Below are 25,393 nucleotides of genomic sequence, written 5' to 3'. Positions count from 1 at the left end.
GAAATGTCATCGATCGTCATTTCCCAGCCAACTGGACGCCGTTTTTTTTCGATCATACGGTATAAGAAACAGGGGAGTTAATATTCTGACTGAGAAAGTTTATAAAATACCTTTAAGTAAAATCTCTTCGGATCTGCGGTAAAATACCTTTATTCTTATTAAATAATTTCAATAATCTATGTTTTTATTTATGATTTATGACAACCACCTAATAACCTAACTTTAACGTCAACTTGCCAATCCTGAAAAATATTATTGTTAACCAAAGAGTAAATCAATTTCTGAATTCGCTAACGCCAACTTATTTTTCATTAAAAAAAAATTACCAATTTTCGTAACTAGGTCGGCCATATTGAGGAACTTATAAAAGAATTGTTCTATATGTGCAATAATAGTATTAATTTTTCACATATGTAATACTGACATTACTTACTTTTAAAAAATTTGAAAGTGTTAAATTTTCTACATTTCTTCCCTCTACCATTTCTGCCACCAATTTCCCTCACTCGGTTTTTCTTATTTCTCGCCTCGTTTAATTAAGCAAACTATTCTTGTAATATCTTTATTAAATACTTATCTAACATCAACAAAAATAAACAAGAAGATTAACAATAATAGTTGAAGATTTTAATACATTTATTTGTTGAAGGTAAAAATGCTAGATTTCTTTGGCTTAAAACCTACATTCTCGCGTTTTAAAAGAGCGACGGGTTTGTGATTATTTGATTAGTCAGTCTTGTCCCTTAATTGTAGCATTGTCTGTATCATGCTATGCCTTGCCATGTCGCTAAAATATGCCATCAAGACTGTCTCAGAAGCAATGTTCTTAGCATTTCTTTCGGCACACCATTTTTCGTATACTTTCAATCTTTGAATAGAAGACTAAGGAAGGAGCATATGAAAAATCTTAGGTCCACCGCGAAGGGCCTCAAATATGGCCGCTTAAATTCCAGTTTATCAGTGCCGTTCTAATTTTATTTAAAAAAATGTAAAACTATGATGTAGGGTAGACGTGGAGTAGATTCAATAATTTTTTTTTTATTTTACGTTGTGAATAAATGTTGGTAGTTATTAAAATTGTTATAAAAATATAGAATTCTAATAAAAATAGATAAGTTATAATAATTATTTATAACCATAAACATCCGATACGCTACTGAAGCAGGTAAGTCAAATTGACGTATCTAAATTCTTTGATATCTAATTTTGACAAGTAGTAAATAAAAGCAAAAATGCAAGAAAAAATATATAATTAGTTAATTTAAGTGAATTTCATAAATGATCGGTTTACTAAACGTATGTATATTATATAGTCACTTACTAGCGAAAAGTTGTTCCATTATTTAACTCGATTTTTGCCGAGATCTACCGCACGCAACACAACCAACTATTTTAGAGTCTTTTTCGATAAATCGCGATAGTGTCACTGTTAATTTAAGTTTTGCCACAATTTCCATCTAGATTTACTACCTTTATACAACTATCAGTAGAATAAATAATAAATAACATAAAATAAGCTCCGTAAAGACTGACAAATCCACAAAATTTCAAATGACATTAAAATGTGTCAAATGAACCGTCAAACAGAACTGTCAAGGATTCCCATCCTAGAGTCCTTTTTCCGCCCACCATGCATGAATACAATGGATAGCATTATGCTCCTTCCTAAGTCTTCTTATTCAAAGCTTTCAATGCTATTTCATATCGCCCCCTAGTTTTCTCTGGAAGTAAACTGGCTTCTGCTCTTTTTGCAGCTTCTGTCAGTTTTGGTGGAGTACCAATATTAAAGTAGTCTTCATTACCAGAACTTTCCGACAACATTCTGGCTTTCTATGTTATCTAAATTCGAAAAAGCGAACGAGAAATTGAAAACTGTCACTTGGTTGATTGTTTTGCTGTTGAAGGTTTGCACCATAACAACCACTGATACCGGTAACTCTAGATATGGAAATGCCAAAATGACAAATTTTCGCATATTTTTTTTTTTTCAAAATAAAATACTGTTCCTATTTTTTAATTAATAATGTGGTTGTAAATAAAATAGTATACAAACTTCGGAGGAAAGTTTTCATTATTGTATCGATATTTAGTTAATCTCTCGACAGTGATGAAACATTTTTGGGCTTGATCACGTCACAATTTATTTTTGTTTTTGCAGCTCTGAAACGTTGAAACACGTGCCGCCACTGCCCTACACGCAATAATAACACCCTTCACGTGTTTCGTAGCGTAAATGGTAAAATTGCTGCGCTGAATTCGCCGATCGGTGTACTTATAGTATAACTGTACTTTCTTTGTGTCTCGATCGTAAGGTGAGATGAAGGAATTTGTGATTTTTGTAATTCGGTAATTAAAGCGTAGTAATGGATACGACCGATAGAAAATAAAAAAACAGTCACAGAAAGCTGTGAAGGTCGGTATTCTATGGAAATTAGTTATTTTTTCTTATCTGCGTTTATAAACAGTCTGAAATATGAAAGTTTTTTCTCGCAACTTGTTGACACTTCTGAGTATAGACGTTTATAAATTATATACTAACCATATACAGGGTTGTTCACCACATACGACACCGGAGTATTGTAACTAAACGATTAGATTATTACAAATTGTAAGTTTTGGGTTCGTTGAAGGACTATTAGAGCTACAATTTAAAAATATTTTTACAAGATACAGAGTGTCCCAAATAAGTAAAAAATATTATAGTTGTATTTTTTTAAATAGAACACCCTGTATATTATTACATTTTTAGTTTCTACGATTAAAATAAAGGTAAATTTGATTAAGGTTTAAGGCATTTTAATCTTACCGTTTTTGAAATATTTAGGTTTTTGTCAAAATACAGTAATAATTAATAATAAAGCATTAATTATTTCTCTAGGCGTATTTAAGTTTTTAAAACCAAATATTATACTGAAGTATTTCTATTTACCTATTTTTTGGTGTTGCAATAATAAAAATTATACTACCTTATACAGAGTGTCTAAAAATTTATTTTAAATAATAACTAGCTTTAAATGGCAATAACTTGTTTAATTTAAATGGAACACCCTGTATATTTTAGGAGAATCAAATGCACAATTTAATTGTCTATCAAATTGTATTATTCCAGTTTTTACCCATGTCTTCAGGTTTTTTATAGAAAATGCATTTTCTTATAATTTAGACCTAAATTATCAATATACCCATGGGATATTGATATTTTGATTGTTTTTTAAAGATGTAACAAATTTTTAAAGGGTACAGATACTAATATTGTCGATATAGTTCGTTTATGTCATTAAAAAATAAAAATAAAATTGTTTAAATATTTATAAAAGGGGACCAATTTATATGATTCCAGTATTCAAATTACATTAATTGAATGTTTGCGTTGATTAATAATAATTGCTCCAAATACTAAAAAACTAAATTTTGTATCTGTATTAGACAGTCTGGTAAAAAGTAACACCTTAAAAATTTTATTTCATTTTTTGACAAATACTTATTTATAACAACAGAGACGTTCATTTTCATAACTTATTATTATATTGATTTCTGATTCCAAATCCACATTTATTTAGAATAATCTATTAATTAACATAACTAAATACGTAACTAATTAATATTTGGGCGGAAGTAATGGTGGTATATTTAACTAATGGTATAACTCTTCTATAAAGATTTAAATAGTTTTATTTTTGTATACAAATAGGTTGGTAAAATTATCAGTTTTAGCACCTTTACATTTTGTACATTTGTTACTTTAAAAACAATCTAAAATGTCAATATTGCATGGGTATATCGATAAATGAAGTCTAAATTATCAGAAAATGCATTTTCTACGAAAACTTGAAGGGATAGGTGAAAATGGTATAATACAATTTGATAGACAATTAAATTGTGCATATGATTCTCCTAAATAATACAGGGTGTCCCATTTAAATTAAACAAGCTATTGCCGTTTAAAGCTAGAAATTATTTAAAATAAATTTTTAGACACTCTGTATGAAGTAGTATTATTTTTATTATTGCAACACAATAACTGATCAATAATTAATCTTCAGTAAATATTTGGTATTAAAAACTTTGATACCCTGGGAGAAATAAAGCCTTAAAATTTTTACTGCAATTTCATAAAATTGAAAATATTTCAAAAACGGTAAGATTTAAGTGTGATAAACCTTAATCAAATTTGCCTTTATTTCAATCGTAGAATCCAAAAATAGAATAATATACAGGGTGTTCCATTTAAAAAAATATAACTATAATATTTTTTACTTATTTGGGACAGTCTGTATCTTGTAAAAATATTTTTAAATTGTAGCTCTAATTGACCTTCAACGAACCCAGAACTTACAATTTGTGAAAATCTAATCGTTTAGCTACAATACTCCGTGTCGTATGTGGTGAACAACCCTGTATATTGATTTGCTTCGACCTAATATTTACGAACAAAATGTAAAGAAACAGTTGGATTAAATATATTGTCTGATATGACTATAGACCTAATATACAGGGTGGGCCAAACTGGACACTTTTAAAGGGAAACACCGTTTTCAATAGGAAATAGACAAAAACTAATATCGGTGTCTGGAGCCCAATTTTTATCAAAATCTGACGGTAAAATCTGTACATCGATATTTATTATCGTTTTGAAGTTACTGGGTGTTTTTCAAAAATGTGCATTTTAACAAATCGCTGTAACTTTTTTACTATGGAAAATTTTGTATATTAATGATTGAAAGAAATGAAATGTTTCCAAAGCACTTTTTTACATAGAATTTAATAGTTTAAGGATTATGTGTTATCTGTGGTTTAAGTATATTTTTTTTTAATTAATAAATAATTTAAGAGTTGTCAACAGAAAATTTGATTTTGTATATTTTTAATTCATTGAAAAGAATTTAAAATTACCTTTTCAAAAATATAGCATACTTGATATTTTGCTCGATTCCTCCTCGAGATATGGAGTTTTTAAAAATTCGCCCACTTTGAATAAGTAGGCTTTGAACGGCGCCGGCCGTAATGCAGAAAAATGCTAGCTGTGAGCAGCAATTAAAACGAAAATAATATTTGCAATAAGAGATGAGAATCTTATAACAATTTAAACTATATTTAACAATAGCAACATATTTAAACTATATTCAATAACACTAATAATAAATAGACCAATATACCAAGACGAGATTTTGCTACAGGAAGTGTTCGAAATGTCGACCGTCTTTTTTATTATGCACAAACAGGACCGTTTCTGAACATTTCTCGCGGAATTCATTAACTCACTGAGAGTGAAAGACACCCTCGTATAACCCCTAAGTACCTATAATTTTTGTCGAGATTATACGGGCAATTTAAAAATAAAAACCTTCCGGTTTTTATTTAAAAAAAAAAGTCCGGCGGCCTGGACGGCCAATGGCTGGGTCCACGGTTAGCTATTCAATTATCCTCGAAATTAGGTGCCTTCCTTAGGATAGATTTTAATAAAATATTTTAACTTAATTTTCAGGTAGAATGCCTTATTTTTAGTTATTTTTTAATTTTAACCTGTACAAAACGGTTAATAGTAATTAAGAAAAATTTAATTATATTATTTTTTTTTAATTATATTCCTTAATATTATAAAAAACAGAAATTTATTATATTTATAAGTATTAAAATATAAAGAAATTAGATTTAAGTTTAATGACCAGGGGCGGCGGTGGGGCATCACTGTTAAATTATTTTAAAGGAAAAAAATAGGCATGTCACTGCTTTTTTAGAAGTTTAATATTATTTTTGGATTTAGTAATTAAAAATATTATTTTTTTGTCACCTGACTTTTTTGTCTATCTTGCTTACTTTTTGCGAAAAAAAATAAATTCTAATTGGTAATTAATATTATAATTGGTATTCTAATGGTACCCTGTATCTCGAAAAGGAAGCTTTAAATCTTACTTAGTTGATATGAACTTTTTGTTTTATTTTTGCAAGTTCTATCGTCTATTAAATTTTCCCGATTAAAATCTGAGACACCCTGTATATTATTAAAAAGGTGCCTTGGAAATGTTGTCATAAAAATACAAAATTTTCCGTACCAAAAATGTTACAGCAATTTTTTTTAGAAATGCACATTTTTGAATAACCGTAACTCCGAAACGGTAACAGATATCTATGTGCGATATTTTCCATCATGTTTTTGATAAAAATTGAGCTCCAGACACCGAGATTAATTTTTGTCTATCTGCTATAGAAAAGGGCGTTTTCCTTTAAAAGTGTCAATATTTTTTTCAAAAATTGGCAACGTCAACATTGTCATAAACGTCGTTATTGTATGTTTGTGAATAAAATATATTTTCCTTTGAATAAGAAGACTAAGGAAGGAGCATATCAAAAATCTTAGGTACACCGCGATGTGCCTCAAATATGGCCGACTTAAATTCCGGTTTATCAGTGTCGTTCTAATTTTATCTAAAAAATGTAAAACTATGATGTAGGGTAGACGTGGGGTAGACTCAATAATTTGTTGTTTTATTTTACGTTGTGAATAAATGTTGGTAGTTATTAAAATTGTTATAAAAATATATAATTCTAATAAAAATAGATAAGTTATAATAAGTATTTATTAACACAAACATCCGATACGCTACTGAAGCAGGTAAGTCAAATTAACGTATCTAAATTATTTGACATCTAATCTTTGACAAGTAATAAATAAAAGCTAAAATGCAAGAAAAATATATAATTTAGTTAATTTAAGTGAATTTCCTAAATGATCGGTTTACTACACGTATGTATATTATATAGTCACTTACTAGCGAAAAGTTGTTCCATTATTTCACTCAATTTTTGCCGAGATCTACCGCACGCTACACAACCAACTACTTTAGAGTCTTTTTCGATAAATCGCGATAGTGTCACTGTTAATTTAAGTTCTGCCACAATTTCCATCTAGATTTACTACCTTTATACAACTATCAGTAGTAGAATAAATAATAAATAACATAAAATAAGCTCCGTAAAGACTGACAAATCCACAAAATTTCAAATCAAATTCAAATGTGTCAAATGAATCGTCAAACAGAACTGTCAAGGATCCCCACCCTAGAGTGCTTTTTCCGCCCACCATGCATGAATACATGGATAGCGTTATGCTCCTTCCTTAGTCTTCTTATTCAAAGATATTTTCCGACACATTTTGAAAGAAAGTCTGGAGGTCATTATTATTTTTTCCTTCTATTTACATCGTTGCAGTACATACGGTTGGTAGTTTATCGATTAGATGGATGATTTTTATTTTCAAGAATTGCACGCGATATTCCAGTTTCCACAATTGCTTAGATTTCATAATAAATATGGAACAGCTGGGAAGGAAATCTCTAGCAGTTAACTAGATTTAGATGTGTAAACACGCTAATACAATGTTTTTAAAATAAATTGCCTTGAACGAGAAAAAGATCTATAGGAAATTTATAAAAATTAATAGCTTTGAGTTCTCAAAATGGAATGCACTAATTGTTACAAATTTATAAATTAAAATTGTTAAATAATACGTAGAAGAATTTTATTACACAACAACTAAAAGAAAATGATTATGAATTATTTACAACGCTACTAAATACAGAACATCCCACCTATTACACGCATGTTTGAAATTAATTATTATGAATATGAATACTTAAGACAATATATGCACATAAAAAACGCCAATATACCATTTTCGGTGCCAGTTAAAATTTTAAAAATGACATTGAATAATAATGTTGAGTATTTTACTTCCGCAGTTCAACATTTTACTAAAATATAAAAAATATGTGAACAATATAAAACAATTACTATGTTTTCCACAAAGATCGTTTGAATATAACTACACATTAGTCATCATTAATGAGCAACGCCAGTTGCTGCAAACCAATAGTAGCATATTCTCGTGGACTCGAATTGACTGTGTAATTTGTAAATTTTTAATGTAATAATATAAAATTTTTGGAATATACAGGGTTATTCACCTCATTCGACAAGGAGTATTGTAGCCAAACGACTAGATTTTTACAAATTGTCAATTAGAGCTACAATTTAAAAATATTTTTACAGGATACAGAGTGTCCTAAACAAATAAAAAACATCTAAGTTGTATTTTTTTAAACGAAATACTCCGTATATTATTGTATTTCTCGTTTTTATAATTAAAATAAAGATATATTTACCTTTTTTGGAATATTCACGATTTTGTAAAAATGCAGTAATAATTTTAACGCTTCATTTCTACAGGCGTATTGAAGTTTTTAAAACCAAATATTATGCTGAAGCTTTTCTATTTTCAAAATTTTGTGTTGTAATATTAAAGATAATACTACCTTATACAGAGTGTCTAAAAATTTATTTTAAATAATAATTACTAGCTTTAAACGGCAATAACTTCTTTAATTTAAATAGAACATCCTGTATATCTACGCAAATCAGGTGTACAATTTAATTGTCTATTAAATTGTATTATACGATTTTTTACATATCTCTTCAAATTTTCGTAGAAAATGCATTTTATGCATCCTTATAATTTAGACCTCATTTATCAATATATCCATGTAATATTGACATTTTAGATTTTTGTTAAACGAATTTACAAAATGTACAGATGCTAGAAACAATAATAATGCTAGCCCATTTGTTTACAAAAAGAAAACTATTTAAGTCTTTGTAAAACAGTATACCATTAATTAAATATACCACCATTATTTCCACCCAAATATTAAATAATTACATACCTACTTAATTGTGTTAGTTAATAAATGATTATAAATAAATGTGGATTTGAATCAGAAATCAATAGCGGGTGCATCTCAAAAGTGTCTCACCCCTATAACTTTTTTATTTTTTCAGTTAAAAAAAAACGGGATTTGGTATGTTAGTATATGACATAAATTAGGATTTATTCACGTGTTCAAATGTTTTCGATCACTTCCGGTTTTACCGAAAATGACTACAACTTTTGATTTTTAAATAGCACCCTCGATGTTTGTTTACTTTATTCGACAGAAAATAACACTCTTTATAGAATGACATATCATATGTCAACTTTTGACATTTTCGTATACGATTTATTTGAAATTATAACTTGCGTTTCATAACAAAAATTTGACTCGAAATACCAAGTGTGTGGTATCAAATTATTCGTAAAAAATGCTTTTAAATATGCTAATGAGCCACCCTCGTTCCATTTGAAAAAATTCAGATATGATTAAAAATACGATTTGGGCATCTTTCAACCGGCCAGAACGGGACACTAAAAACATTAAACGATCAAATCTATTTTTCCAAGGCTCCTTGATTAAGAATTAGTGCTTTTAACATAGCCATGGCATTCTAGATTGAAATTTAAAATAAGCTTTTTTAATAAGCGAGAATGTCAAAAGTTCGCATATGATATGTGATTCTATTCAGAATGTCATTTTCTATCGAATAAAGTAAAAAATACCCAGGGTGCCATTTAAAAATCAAAAGTTGTAGACTTTTCCAGTGAAACAGGAAGTAACCACAAACAATTGAATACGTCAATCAATCCTAATTTATGTCATATACTAATTTACCAAATCTCATTTTTTAACTAAAAAAATAAAAAAAAGTTATAGGGGTGAGCCACTTTTGAGACGCACCCAGTATATTAATAAGTTATGAATGTGAACGTCATTTGTGAAAATGACATTCGCATTCACAACACATGATTTGTAAAAATCTAATGATTTGCCTACAAGACTCCGTGTCGAATGAGGTGAATAACCCTGTATTTTTTCAAAAACACCCTAAATAACTTTCAGTCAAATAAAAATCTACTATTACTGTTACGTCTATGATTAGAATATTAATATATTACAGGCACCTAATAGAGTTATTTCCCTTCCTCGTTGTGTCAGTCAGCAGTGGTTAGAATCGTTAGAGACAGGAGTTGTTAGGCTAAGGTTGCGGGACAGGTCGCAGCGACAGGCTCCCTACCGATCCTCTTGACGTGGACGTCCCTGTTGAACGACACCCTTGGCTTCAGCGAGGCGTCCGAGCGGTTCGAGTCGGACCGGCTGACGTCCGCTGCCGCCGGCATGACGCAGAACTACCAGAGCATGCTGCGCGGTAGCGTTGAGTTGGTCCGGTGCGCAGCGGGGTCGAGTTGGAGCTGCGTGGTGGGATTGTACGGTGCGCTGCGCAGCTGATGATGCGTGCGGTCGGCTGAAAGAGAGTATAACTGGAATAAACAGTGGTGTCGGGGTGTGTGTGTGGGGTATGGTGAAATGATTTACTGATGAAGATGAGTATGACTTATGTTTTTGATTTATTTTATTATAAATTTATAATGTTTTTAATTTATTAGCTGTGGTCGTGCTGTAGGGTCGCCCCTGGCGGCGACCTTCCAGGTACCTGCGGGGAGACAAAAAAATGTTATAAAGGCGGCGAACGGATTCTGTGGGGGCGGCAAACCTTCCTCCTAGAAGTTCTCTACGCCACTGGGTAGATTATTCTTTTATAATTATGGTGCTGTGCAATTGTCAAGTCATTATACTTATTACAGAAATAAAGATGACTAATATTGATAGTAACAATTTATAACAAAATTGTTGAATAGGTGCTTAAAGAGGAACCAAATAAAATAAACAGACTTGGTTTTACAAGAGATCTCACAACTTTTTATAGTGGAAGAATTGTGTTGCGAGACTTTTTTTCCATTCTATGTTTTTGATGGGATCTCATTTCTTTTTGTAGTTTATCCTCCTTTTTTTTAGGGTAATATATTATGCAATGCTTATTCAAAATTATGTTTTTGTTAATTTTACACATATTTATTTTTTATCTCGAAAACTATAAGATATAGGGTATCATGGAAAAATTATGAGATATGAGAGTAGTTTCCAAAAATGTAATAATATACTGAGTGTTTCATTTAAAATAACAAAGATGCTACCACTTTTTAAATGATCCGGTAACACTGTAATGCTGATAATATTTTATTTAACTGTAATGCTGATAATATTTTAGGGGCTAGACAGCTAACTTTTGATCCATAAGGATATCTCGGGATTTCTCATTTTTTTTCTTCCATTGTAAATGCTTATGCATGCTATCTAAAATTCACAATTTGAAATTTGTAAGACTTCTAGAAGTACCTTAGAATTTTGATGACGGTGAGTGAGTCGCTGGGGAAGTTAAAGAAGTTACTACTAGAAAAAAATCATAATCCTTGAATTATTGTTGGTATATTAATATACAAATAAAATCAGAAGAGACCGCTTCAATTAATTCTAGTTTTCTCGACTTTTTCTCGACTGGAAAGATATTTCGAGATTTTTAATTTTTTCCTTTGTTTATAAGCTTAGAGCTACCTAAAATTCAAAATTTAAAGTTTGTAACTCTTCTAGAAGTACCTTAAAATAAAAAAAAGCACGTCTATGACGATTCTTCATTGTAAGAAACTACTCAATATATTAGGAGATAGGAACAAAGTGTCGCTAATATGGATACCGGGACATGTCGGCCTAGAGGGAAATGAACGTGCTGATTCCCTCGCCAAAATTGGTGCAGGCTCGCCATTCGTGGGCCCCGCAACGACACTTAGCGTTCCTAAAAATCTCACAAGAGACAGGCTCTGTGAATGGGTTAGGGGTGCGACGTTCCGGGACTGGAATGACAATCCCGGAATGGAACATGCCAAGAAAATCCTAGCAGGGCCATCTAAACATAGAACAGGAGAACTCCTGAAGGTCGGTAGGAATGGAGCGCGTACGCTCACTGAAGTGTACATGGGCCACTGCCGGCTGAGATCTCACCTACAGAGGATGGGACTGGTGGAAGACGCCGAATGCCGACTCCGTATGGAAGATGACGAAACAATGAAGCACGTTTTGTGTACCTGCCCCGCTGGGGGCAGGACCAGGTTTGAGATGTTTGGCAAACCCATGCTAGACCTATCAGACCTAGGGGACATATCGCCCTCAGACATAACGGCCTATGTTAAAAGGCTGGGTCTTGAGGGTGAACTTTGACGCTCTTTGTATATTAGAGTTTGTAGAAACTGAGCCACAATAGGCCCTAGCGGCCGCAGTGGAGGGTCCCATGGGACCCACTCTTAATCAATACTATACAATACAATACCTTAAAATTTTGATGATGTGTCAGTGAGTCAATGTCGAAATTAAAGAAATTTGACAAGCTATAATTCATAAACGATGAGGTATAATTACTAGATATTTTGGTAATCGAGTCAGCTATAGTATGTCCTCGTGTGTAGTGAAAATTAATATTCTTGCTTTATCCACAACAAAGGTATAGGGTGGTCAAAAGTGTGGTCAAAAGGCTGTGCTCGACTTGGCGATCTTATCCGGTAGTCAAGCAGCCTTAAGAGAAATCAACCCAGTAACTTCGCAATCATCAACTCATCAATTCGCAATTAGCATCAAGAATGCCTAGAGAGAACAAATTAGGCAAGGAAAAGTCCTCCTACTCTTGGTGGCAGCTCACCAACTGATAAAAGGTTACGAAAAAGCAAACGATCTTACAAACTTACAAAGGATCTTGCAAAAGACATTAAAGGTTTTTTGGACATAGGTTTGTACCTACATACTTAACTAAAAAAATTTTCACTACTTTCTAAAATGTAATATTTCAATATAAAATAACATTACCTAGTGACATTTTAAACAAAAACTTAAGGTGCTTTTATTTAACGACCAATGATTTATTTTCAAAACTTTTACGATAAATAAAATTTTATAACTCAAAACAGGTGTGTTAAGTAATTCGCTTTCATTAACCTGTGATTTTTACAAAATTACTATAAGATTAATGATATATCGTTTACAGCAATTTTATTGTCATCAAAATATATGATTATAGCCTTAAACCAAATTATTCTAATGTCATTCGATAGTTAAAATTTTAATTTATTTATATTATACTGAAGCCATTAAACTAACATGTAGGCGATTCTGCAGAATTAATAATGATATGTAATAATTATAATACTAAAAAGTAATATTAGATAATAGTTTATCAATTTTGGGTATTATCTAAGATTTTAATAATAATAATATATAATAATAATGTATTTTAACAATTAAAAGACAAAATGATCTAATTCAATTCTGATTACGATGACATAAGCAAGTTATGCGAATTATTAGAGCTTTCTCTCTTGGCATAATTTCTAGGATACGATCTTTAGAGGCGGTGTATTGGAGCACGTTGTAAGTTACAGGATCTTCGATCTGTAACTGATAGGATCTCGACAATAAAAACATAATAAACAACTAATTCATTCGGTAAGAAAAGTGGAATTACCGTTTCATTATATGTAGAGTTGATTCTTCCAAGTTGAATACGATTTTCTCTAGATTTTTCTTTTAGTTATTTATAATCAATTCTGAAACTGTCCTCTTTTTTTCTTTCCTTCTCCATTTTACGCACCCATTTTGATCATTTACTAGTCTCCATGACTCACCTTCTTCCCTCATTTCTACTACTCATTTTTCAGCTTCTTCTTCCTATTCTGGTTGCTCTTTCTAATGTAAATTGCATTGCCATACTAATCTAAAGGTATACAGGGTGTCCCAGGCTGAGCGTGCATTAGAAGTTACTAGAGAACTACAATATCTAGATCGGAGAATTTTTGCACACCATTGATTCACAACAAGATCTATCGATTAAAACTAATTTCAATATGGACACCCTGTATACGATCTTTGAGAGTTAAGAAAACCAAACCATCTGCCTACATTCAAGCTCTCAGGATATTTTGTAAAAAGGAAATTAATTATATTCTAAAAAATATGAAAATACATGTACGGGGTGTCCCACTTAGAATAGCTCTCGGCTGTATCTCGGAAAGTATTAGCCGTAGGGCTTACGGAAAAAAATATTTATAACTAAAGGGGCTATGAGAAATTGCTGGAAATTATTTTCAAATTTGTAAAACGGCCGCTAGGGGGCGCAACTGCTATGGAAAATAAGAAAATAGAATTTTTACAGAATTTTGCCTAGATAATGGGTACTATAAATAATAGCTTCATAATCTTCAGTAAATTTTGGATTTTCTTTGTTAGAACCATTTTCCCCTATCTGCTAAAATAAAGTGGTGGGGGAAGGTTAGATCTATCTTTATTTAAATGTTAATAACTCCTTTAAAATGCCTTTGTTATTTGAAATAGTTGAAGTTGTTGGCATTTCGAAAAAGCAATTAAAGGATAAAAAACGCTGCTAAGACTATCAAAATGTTGATCTAATAACAATTTGACATTTATACTATTATGTCAAAAGCAACTTTACCCAAAGCCTACCATGACTTCACTGAATCATCGTTTCTTGTTCACTGTTATTAATATCTTAATTATTAGATATCAATACCTCTGATATTATAGTATTCTGGTATTTCGTCGATTTTAAGATAAACTAACTGTTTCTATCTTATTATTTTGTTAGAATGGGCATAATCAAGAGGGCTACTGATGCCGTGTTGTAAAAATAAGGCAATTAAGGGCTTATTTTTTGGTATTTATTATAATTTTGCTAATATCTTCGGTTTGAAAGAAGATATCAAGATGCGGTTTTCGCTGACTTTTTAAGCTTTTACTACTCTTTACTATCAGATAAAATTACATATACTATTGCATTTAATTTTTTTGAAAAAACGCGGAATGTTTGTTAAATTGTAAGACAAGGCCCCCTAGCGTCTACGTTCAAAAGCTTATTATTATTGTTTATATGGTACAATATAGAGTAAGAAACGTTCTTTTAAACGAGCCCTAGCTTGTTGGATTCCGATAATCCATTCAGAGTTATTAATATTTAAATAAAAACAGATTTAACCTTCCCCCACCACTTTATTTTGGTAGATAGGGGAAAATGGCTCTAATAAAAAATATTCAAAATTTACTGAAGATTATGAAGCTATTACTTACACTATACCTTATCTAGGCAAAATTGTGTAAAAACTCCATTTTCTTATTTTTTTGTTGCAGTTGCGTAGCGGTCGTTCTATAAACTTGAAAATAATTTCCAGCAATTTCTCATAGCCTCTATAGTTATAAATATTTTTTCCGCAGCCCCTACGGCTAATACTTTCGGAGATACAGCCGAGAGCTATTCATAGTGGGACACCCTGTACATAAGTCAATTTTTAATTATTATTGCCTGGTTTTAATATCAATTCAGTTGACATTAAATTAAATGTGATAAATATTATTATATTAAAAGTTTAAATTATCATATTAATGGTTGAGATAAATGGTACTGAATTTTGAAGCAAATTATCTATCATCAAGATATCCTATTATTATCGATCTTCATTCACAAAATTAGTGTAATTTTCTTGAATATAATATGGCCTAATTCTAAACCACATAAAGTATACTATTTTGAAAGATGAATGGATATAATGTTAACTGATCTATTTTATGAAACAAATTGAATTATTAAAATTGTTTATTTTAATAGTAATTTAATTCAATTTGCCTGTTAAAGGACAGATAAAAATAAATTGTCCAGTTTACAAGATTAGTATACTTTTAAGTAAATTATGCCTCTAAGATATATTGTCATCCATCTGAACAAAAATGATATCATTTGGTTCTTCAGTCTTTAGTTCTACAGGGTTGTTCACCACATATGACACGGAGTATTGTAGCTAAACGATTAGATTTTTATAAATTTTAAGTTTTGGGTTCGTTGAAGGACTATTAGAGCTACAATTTAGAAATAATTTTAGAAGATACAGAGTGTCCCAAATAAGTAAAAAATGCTATAGTTGTAATTTTTTAAATGGAACACCCTGTATATTATTCTATTTTTAGATTCTACGATTGAAATAAAGGTAAATTTTATTAAGGTTTATCACACTTAAACCTTACCGTTTTTGAAATATTTTCAATTTTGTGAAATTGTAGTAAAAATTTTAAGGCTTCATTTCTCCAAGGGTATGAAAGTTTTTAATACTAAATATTTACTGAAGTTTATTTCTTGATCAGTTATTGTGTTGCAATAATAAAAATTATACTACCTTATACAGAGTGTCTAAAATTTTATTTTAAATAATTACTAGTTTTAAACGGCAATAACTTGTTTAATTTAAATGGAACGCCCTGTATATTTTCGGAAAATCAGATGCATAATTTAATTGTCTATCAAACTGTATTATACCACTTTTTACCTATCCCTTCAAATTTTCGTAGAAAATATATTTTCTTATAATTTCGATCTTATTTATCAATATACCCATGGAATATTGACATTTTAGATTGTTTTTAAAGCAACAAATGTACAAAATGTACAGGCTAGTAATATTATAGTTTTTAACAAAATGATAATATTACTAACCCATTTGTATGCAAAAAGAAAACTATTTAAATCTTCATAAAAGAGTATACCATTAATTAAATATACCACCATTATTTCCGCCCAAATACTAATTAATTACATACTTAATTATGTTCGTGAATAAATTATTCTAAATAAATGTGGATTTGAATCAGAAATCAATATAATAATAAGTTATAAAAATGAATGTCTCTGTTGTTACAACTAAGCATTTGTCAAAAAATAAAATATCATTTTTAAGGTGTTACCTGTGTTGTTACTTTTTACCACACTGTCTAATACACATAAAAAATTCAGTTTTTTAGTTTTTGGAACAATTATTATTAATCAACGCAAACAGTCAATTCATGTAGTTTGAACACTGGAATCATATTAATTGGTCCTCTTTAACAAATATTTAAACAGTTTTTTTTATTTTTTAATGAAATAAACAAACTATATCGACAATATTAGTATCTGTACTCTTTAAAAATTTGGTACATCATTTAAAATAATCTAAAATGTCAGTATTCCATTGGTATATTGATAAATGAATTTAAAATTACAAGAAAATGCATTTTCTACGGAAACTTGAAGCTATAAGTAAAAAATGGTATAACACAATTTGATAGACAATTAAATTGTGCATCTGATTCTCATAAAATATACAGGGTGTTCTATTTAAATTAAACAAGTTATTGCCATTTAAAGCTAGTAATTATTTAAAATAAAATTTTAGACACTCTGTATTAGGTAGTATAATTTTTATTATTGCAACACAATAACTGATCAATAAATAAACTTCAGTAAATATTTAGTATTAAAAACTTTGATACCCTTGGAGAAATGAAGCCTTAAAATTTTGACTGCAATTTCACAAAATTGAAAATATTTCAAGAACGGTGGGTTTTAAGTGTAATAAACCTTTATCAAATTTACCTTTATTTTAATCGTAGAAACTAAAAATGTAATAATATATAGGGTGTTCCATTTAAAAAAATACAACTTTGATATTTTTTATTTATTTGGGACACTCTGTAATAATATTTTTAAATTGTAGCTCTAATAGTCCTTCAACGAACCCAAAACTTACAATTTGTAAAAATCTAATCGTTTAGCTACAATACTCCGTGTCGTATGTGGTGAACAACCCTGTATAGTCACAAAACATCAATTTCTTTAATTTAGATAACTTGATTATGGTAAATCTCTTGAAAAATATTTTATAACTTCATATAATAATCCATGCATATTTGGTTGACTTAATATTAACTCGTCCGACTCGCACATGACCAATTTTTTTCTTTTTGTAATATACGTACTTTATGTCTTAATATATCATACGCTAAATAAATAAATAAATCACTTCTTCTAATGAAGATTTCCATTTGCCGTGTATTATTTTATCCATTCAATCGAGGTGTTACGCATTCCGTCAAAAACAACAACTCTACCTGTCAGCGCTTACATAATATACCGAGCGTTCGGTTCAAGTAGGTCGATGGTGCGTCCAGTCGATGGCAAAAACTCGTTCTCAAAAACGAAAGTATTTTTCCCTGCCTGTATATGCGTTTTAATAATCTGCGGGCCAGATAATAACAAAAAAACTACCATTGATTGTTTTCTGACTGTATATCGTCGATATGTTGCCGTATACTTTCTATCTTCAATTGAAATTAACCTAAATTTACTGCTGTTAATTGATATGAGGTAATACAGAGGCAATTATAGGTTTACACCTACAAATAAAAGGAAATGTAGAGAGAGAAAACTTTGAATTAATAACTAATATTTTTGTTACAATTCATGAGTGTTCATAGCGATTGTTTGATATATGATATCAGTTAAATTTCGCCTAAAGAAAACTGTAGCTACCTCTATAGGCTTGGTGCATTCTCCGTCGGTGCTGCCACTGCCGGAGAACTAGTAAATAACGAATACATACAAATACACGGGGTTAAATGGCGAGTAAACGAAAAAACTAGTATATAATTATTCTAAAAGTGTTAGAAAGTGTAATTTGTGGAAATTCTAAGCAAAAAAAATTAAAAGGTAAATATTTTGATATCTTCCGAAGGTCTAACTTGAATTATAATTTATTATTCCAGTTAAAAAAAAATTAGATGAGTTCAACGACGGTAGCGACCATAGTTTTAATCAGCGGTTTTGCTAGTGGGGTTTGCTAAGTCATTTTTCGAAAGCTGACTTAAGACTTAAAATTTAAGTTTAATGACTTTACTCTAATCGTTGACTCACCCTGTACAGGGTGGGTCAAATTGGACGCTTTTAAATGGGAACACCCTTTTCTATAGGAGATAGACACAAACGAATATCGGTGTCTGGAGCTCAGTTTTTGTCAAAAACATGATGGTGAAAACCGCATATCGATATCTGTTACCGTTCCGGAGTTACGGGGTGTTTTTCAAAAATATGCATTTTTAACAAATCGCTGTAACTTTTTTGCTATGGAAAATTTTGTATTTTTATGAAAACATTTCCAAAGCACCTTTTTACGTAGAATTTAATTGTTTAAGTATAATTTTTTTTGAAATTAATAATTTAAGAATTATCAACAGAAAATTTGATTTTTTATATGGGACACCCTGTATATTTTTAGATTATTGAAAAGAATTTAAAATTACCTTTCCAAAAATATAACACACTTGATATTTTGCTCGATTCCTCGTCGAGATATAAAGTATATAAAAATTCGCCCGCTTTAAATAAGTAGGCTTTGAACGGCACCGGCTGTAATGCAAAATAACTCTAGCTGTGAGCATCAATTAAAACGAAAATAATATTTGCTATGAGATATGCAGAATTGTATAATATATTTAACCAACATCAACACATTTAAACTATATCTAATAACAATAAAAATAAATAGCAAACCAAGACATAAGATTTTGTAACAGGTGTTCGACATATCGACCGTCTTCTGTTATGGACAGACGGGACAGTTTTTGAACATTTCGGAATTCATTAACTCAGTGGAGGTGAAAGATACCCTCTCATAACTGCGAAGTATTTCTAATTCTTATCTAGATTATATGGAAGAATAAGGAACCTTTATTATTCCGCTGAAAGATACCCTCTCATAACTGCGAAGTATTTCTAATTCTTATCTAGATTATATGGAAGAATAAGGAACCTTTATTATTCCGCAAATATATCCATAGGATTAGATCCATGGGCACTAAGTCAGGCGGCCTCGACGGCCAACGACTGTGATCTTGGTTAGCTATTCAATTATTCTTGAAATTGGCTTCAAAAATTTGCTGATAACTTCAGCGTTCAGAGGCGGTGTGTCGCCCTGCTGGAAAAATATGTTTTCGAATTCCATTAAGGGCATATCATCAATAAGGGGTCCAAAGCCTACTAGTTAAAAGTGGCGAACTTTTAAAAATTCTGAATTTCGAAGGGGATTATAACAAAATATCAAGTGTGCTGTATTTTTGGAAAGGTACTTTTAAATTATTTTCAGTTAATTAAAAATATAGGGGGTGTCCCAAATAAAAAATCAATTTTTCTGTTGATAACTCTTAAATTATTAATTTTAAAAAAATTATACTTAAACCATTAAATTCTACGTAAAAAGGTGCTTTGGAAATGTTTTCATAGAAATACAAAATTTTCCATAGCAAAAAAGTTACAGCGATTTGTTAAAAATGCACAGTTTTGAAAAACATCCCGTAACTCCGAAACGGTAACAGATATTGATGTGCGGTTTTCACCATCATATTTTTGATAAAAATTGAGCTCCAAACACCGATATTAGTTTTCGTCTATCTCCTATAGAAAAGGGTGTTTCCATTTAAAAGCATCGAATTTGACCCACCCTGTACAACATTTTCCAGGCTGTAAATGTGTACAGCACATTTTCCAGGCTGTAAATCGACATATAAACAGGCACTTTGATGATATAGTGGTTTTTAAATTTTTTACTTGGTTAAACCATTCCATAGGATGTTCCAAACCTTTTGTTTTCCCTAATATAATATACAGATGGGGACTTCGTCAAACAATTTAGCTAGAAATTGCTTAAAAATAAAAACCAAGCGAAAGCATCAAAATAAGTCAACTAGAAAAGAATATATTGAAGTTTAAAATACATGTGTCAATTTTTTCGTGCCGAAGCGTAGTATCAGTATACGGCTTTTGGCATTTCAATTTACTAAAATCGAGACTAAAACAAAGACGTATCCATTAATTTTAGTCCGCCTGGAAATGGATAATAACCATTTCGATAACGTAGACTGAATATTAATTTTAAACATAAAAATTTAATTCGTACTTTGGTCCGTTCTACTTCGAGATAAGACAGCTGTGCACCGAGCCAGCAAATGTCTGGTTGATTTTCGTATTACCTCACTTTTTGCAAAATATGCGATAATTGTTTTTCGCTTACATACCGGTCGAACGAGAAAATAGTGACAGTGTCTTTTTTTAACAGTGGCGGTTCTTCAAGAATTATACAGGGTCCTGCACCAGTGCGTTGGGTATCTACAATATGTCCCTGGATAGGACATACATTTCTAAATATCAAAACGTATCTCTATGATAATAGCACTTTGGTTAGGTGATTGTTATTAATGTAGATTAGCGTCATATTTCTTGCTGTTTTAAAATCTTAAAGGAGCACTCAATTTATTTACTTCAACTCTATGGAAAAATTAATAGTTATCGTTGGGTTGTGAAATAATTTAACTGAAAAATCACAATTTTTCTTTTTCTGGGGGGTCTGGTGAAGTGAGGAGAGTCAAATAAGTTTTTGTAGCTTTTGTTTATTATTAATTAAATTATTATTAATCATGTTTAACTGATTATACTGATAATCTCTGTTTTGTACGTCTCATAGTGTTGTTGTCTGTAACAACAAATTACTCACCTATATTTGGTATTAATTAAACTTTTAGTTACGTAATCGAAGGGCGATTTTTAAATTCATTTTTGCCAACCATGGACATGGACAAAGGGTATTTATTATGGAATAGAGCCCTGTTTAATGAGTCCATATCGAAACCCAAATACACCAAAAGACACACGATACAATAATTTGTTGAAGAATGAAAGGGTGTGTATTGAACGTTGCTTTGGGCAGTTGAAGCAAAGATTTTCCATATTGCAATATAAAGCTCGATTGAAGCTTGAAAATATCCCTAAACTAATTGTGTGCTGCGTTGTTTTACACAACATTGCAAAAACACTACGCGATCCAGACTTTGAATTAGAAGAAGTGGAGCCTAACGACGCAAATAATTATATTGCCCATCTTATTTTTCAACAAGATTTGTAAGGTAAGTTGAAAAACTTAATGGTACACAAATTGGAACTCAAAATTTATTGAACATATAAAAAATAAGTACATACTATAAAGAAATCCGATAAAAAATTTAAACATATTTTAAGGGAAGAATTACAAAAATCATTTAAGATCTCCTCGTTTAACAAAAAAACAACTAATTAAATGCAGAACCTCAACGTAAATATCACTCTTTTCAAGTAGTACGTTGTACTTTTTTTGTACTGGGTACTTAAAGTAAGTAAAGGCGACTTTTCTAGTACCACTCCATCATTTTGTAGTAACTCAAATTTCACCTGATCGTTCTCTTCACCGAATGGGCTTTCCTCGTCGTCGCTGATAGTGTTGCTTCTTCCGCACTAAATTGCTGCTTTCTATTTAACCAAACAACCAAAATATCATTATTTTTCCTGACTGAACTTGTAAAAAAGTGTAGCAAATGGTCTAGATTCCGGAGCGTTTACTACGGAGCAAAAGCAAATGATTATTCATTAGAAACGAAGCAAATGCTTTTTCTTCCACCTTTTGCTTCGAAGCATTTGCTTTTGCTTTTACTTTATACTTCGAGCAAATGCTACATTTTTATTCATGAGACCCATTGTTCTTTTTAGAACCTCTTTTAATGCGAAGAGTACAAGATAACTTAATAGCCGTAAAAAACTCATCGCAAGTTTATTAGAACATTTTGAACGGAAAAACGGTTGTAATGACCCTTTATATCCCTTAAGTGCTGTTAAGAAGGTGAGTTTTGTTGATGTAAATATTTATAATTAACTTATTTTTGCTTCCTAAAATATTTTGATTAAAAAAATATATAAAAGAGGGCAACGCTGTGCCGGTTAAGCTTAATCACGTGCCTAAAAGCTTATTTGGTATTAACTGTAGATTAGTAGTAATAAAGAAACGGATTGATTTAACATATATACAGGGTGCTACAAATTCGAGGTACGAGCATTGGTATCTCGGTAACCCTAATAGATACGAACATGGTTAAGTTGGAGCAAAGTTGCCGTATTGGGATGTTCAACAAGATGCCATCAAAAAAGTTTTAAAAATTTCAAGGATTGCTGAGTTTTTTGGAAAAAAACTGATTTTTTTGGAAAATCAATTATATTTTTTCCTGTCATTACTTTTTAAAAAATCGAAAAACTAATTATACATTGTCATAGCCACTTTATTAGGGCTATCTGATAGTATATTTAGATTTTAGAAAATAGCTGATAATTTGTGAGATACAGAGGTCAACTTAAATTTTTTAAATACGAACCTGCATTTTTTATTTCAGATTTTGAAAGAACTCGATCTTCTGAATACAATGATATGCCACACTTTATACTTTTTTTTTGTTTTGGGTACCTTAACAGCAACAAAACTATTCAATTATTATTTAAAATAATTTCAAGTCCGACTCTGGTTGATTTTCCGTATTCAATATTTTACTCCACGTAATTTTTAAGTTTGAAAGTTTATCAATATTTTAAGGATGAATAGATTAAATATTAAAAAAAAACAGAGCAGGACTTGAAATTAGTTTAAGTAAATTGAACACAAATGTCAAAACAAAAAGAAAATATTAAGTGGGATATATCAGGAGACCGAATTCTTTCAAAATAAACGGAAGGGAGTTGATACGGAAGGTATAGTGAGAGTCAACCTTAAGTATGCGTCATTTACATTTTGAGTTACAAATATTTTGGTCAGTTGCCAACAGAAACATCGTTATATATTTTGAAAACCCATAACTACGGTAAAAATAATTGAGACTTAGACATATATCTGATCGATATGATATCTGACTGTATGATACTGACTGCAGATATATATATCGATATGATATATGACATACTAGCGTGTACCAGCGACTTCGTTCGCGTCGATTTAATCATTGGTAATGGTGATGATAAAGCAAAGCAATAATTTCCATTAACATACAAACTGGATAAAATTTTCTCACATTTATGTCAGCATGAGAAAAAACAATACGGCGATATTATTATATAACTTGTAATATTTGAGGGGTAGTTTCATCTCGTTGGAATTTGACTTTCGAAAAATCCCTTTGCCAAAAATAAGCTTTTTACGTCAAGCAGTTTAAGCAGAATCGTGGTTAAGAAATTACCCAACTTTTGGAACACCCTGTATGATTTTTTAAAAAATTTCAAAATATGTAAAAAAACCAAATAAATTATGCATGTCCAAGCGTTTTCCCGAAAGACTAACCGTTTTTTAAATAACAAATATTGTAATATATGAGGGGCGTTTTCACCTTCTTGGAATTTGAGATTCGAGAAACCCCTCCTTATCGAACCTCTACACCCCACAGTCAATCCGTTTGCCAAAAATCAGCTTTAAAAGTCAAGCAGTTTAAGCAGAATCGTGATTACTCAATGGTCATATTTTATGAAACATCCTGTATAAATTTATAAAAAATCTTAAAATATGTAAAACAACAAAAGAAAATATACGTGTTTAAGAGTTTTTCCGAAAAACTCACCGGTTTTTAAGTAAAAAATATTTTAATATTTGAGGGATAGTTTTACCCCCCTAGAATTCGAGTTCCGAAAAATCCCTTCTTATCGAAACTCTACACCCTAAAGTCAATCTGTTTTCCAAAAATCAGCTTTTTACGTCAAGCGCTTTAAGCAGGATCGTGATTAATCAATGACCAGCTTTTTCGAAACACCCTGTATACATTTTTAAAAAATCTTAAAATATGTAAAAAAACAAAATAAAATATAGTGCTTAAGCGTTTATTATTTTAACTTGACCGTTTTTTAAATAAAAAATATTGTAATATTTGAGGGGTGGTTTCACCCTCTTGAAACTGGAATTTCGAAAAAGCCTTTCTTATCGAACCTCTACACCCTAGAATCAACCTGTATGCCAAAATTGAGCTTCTTACGTTGAGTGGTTTGAGCAGGATCGTGATTAATCAGTATGTCAGTCACTTAAGGATTTTATATATTAGTATAGATATCTGATCGATATGTGTGCAAATCCCTGGTTCAACTGGAGTGGGATCTTCTGGAGGAACCTAACAAACTCTGGAATGTTAAACAGACATTCTTCTCCACATCGAGTTATGATCTTGGTTTCTCCACATCGAGTTATGATCGTCGCAAAGCCGTAGTAATTAACAGACTCATGTTAGGACATTGTAGGTTTTCTCATCAATTTTTGCTTAAGGGCCAACCACCGCCTCTGTGTGATAAATGTAGTAATCCTTTAACTGTCAAACATATCCTTAAGGAATGTAGTTAATAATTAACCTAAGAGAAGCATGCAATCTTTCGTCAGACATGTCAGTTATTTTTTCTACAAGTGAGCAACCAAAACTTTTTGATTTTCGGAGAGATCGGGATATATATATATATATATATATATATATATATATATATATATATATATATATATATATATATATATATATATATATATATATATATATATATATATATATATATATATATATATATATATATATTTATTAAATTATCGGACGAAAAATGTTGAAGCGATGCCTTCAGGCCCTGATGCTGGACCGTTTAATTTGTCCCAGTTATATAAAAAATAGAGGTTTATTCGTTTTCGCCAGACCCACGACGTTGCCGCTTTTAATTCTCAAATATTTATATTAGAATTAGACGAACGGACCTTTTGACGCGGTAATGGATCACAGTGCAGAAGTAAAAACGGTGCATTTCTGCTATAGTGAATATTATTGTACTTATTGTTAGTATTAGATATATTCTGTCTTATAAATGCTGTACTAAATCTGTACGAAAGCGTTTTTATCTGAAATTCCTT

General features: G+C 30.7%; 1 protein-coding gene across 2 annotated transcripts in view; it reads right to left on the bottom strand.

Annotated features, from left to right (window-relative positions):
* The window catches only part of LOC115890696, a 317,145-nt gene that overhangs the window by 136,999 nt on the left and 154,753 nt on the right, over window positions 1-25,393 (bottom strand). For both annotated transcript variants that reach the window (XM_030911002.1, XM_030911001.1), the window contains exon 3: window positions 9,946-10,173. In XM_030911002.1, coding sequence (XP_030766862.1) covers window positions 9,946-10,048 — 103 coding nt within the window. In that variant the 5' untranslated portion in view covers window positions 10,049-10,173. The remainder of the gene's footprint in view (window positions 1-9,945; window positions 10,174-25,393) is intronic.

The sequence above is a fragment of the Sitophilus oryzae genome, unplaced genomic scaffold (genome assembly GCF_002938485.1).
Source record: "Sitophilus oryzae breed Bouriz unplaced genomic scaffold, Soryzae_2.0 scaffold_907_pilon_pilon, whole genome shotgun sequence".
NCBI classification, from domain to species: Eukaryota; Metazoa; Arthropoda; class Insecta; order Coleoptera; family Curculionidae; genus Sitophilus; species Sitophilus oryzae.
Note: the sequence above shows the minus strand (reverse complement) of the source record. Positions and strands in the feature narration are given on the sequence as shown.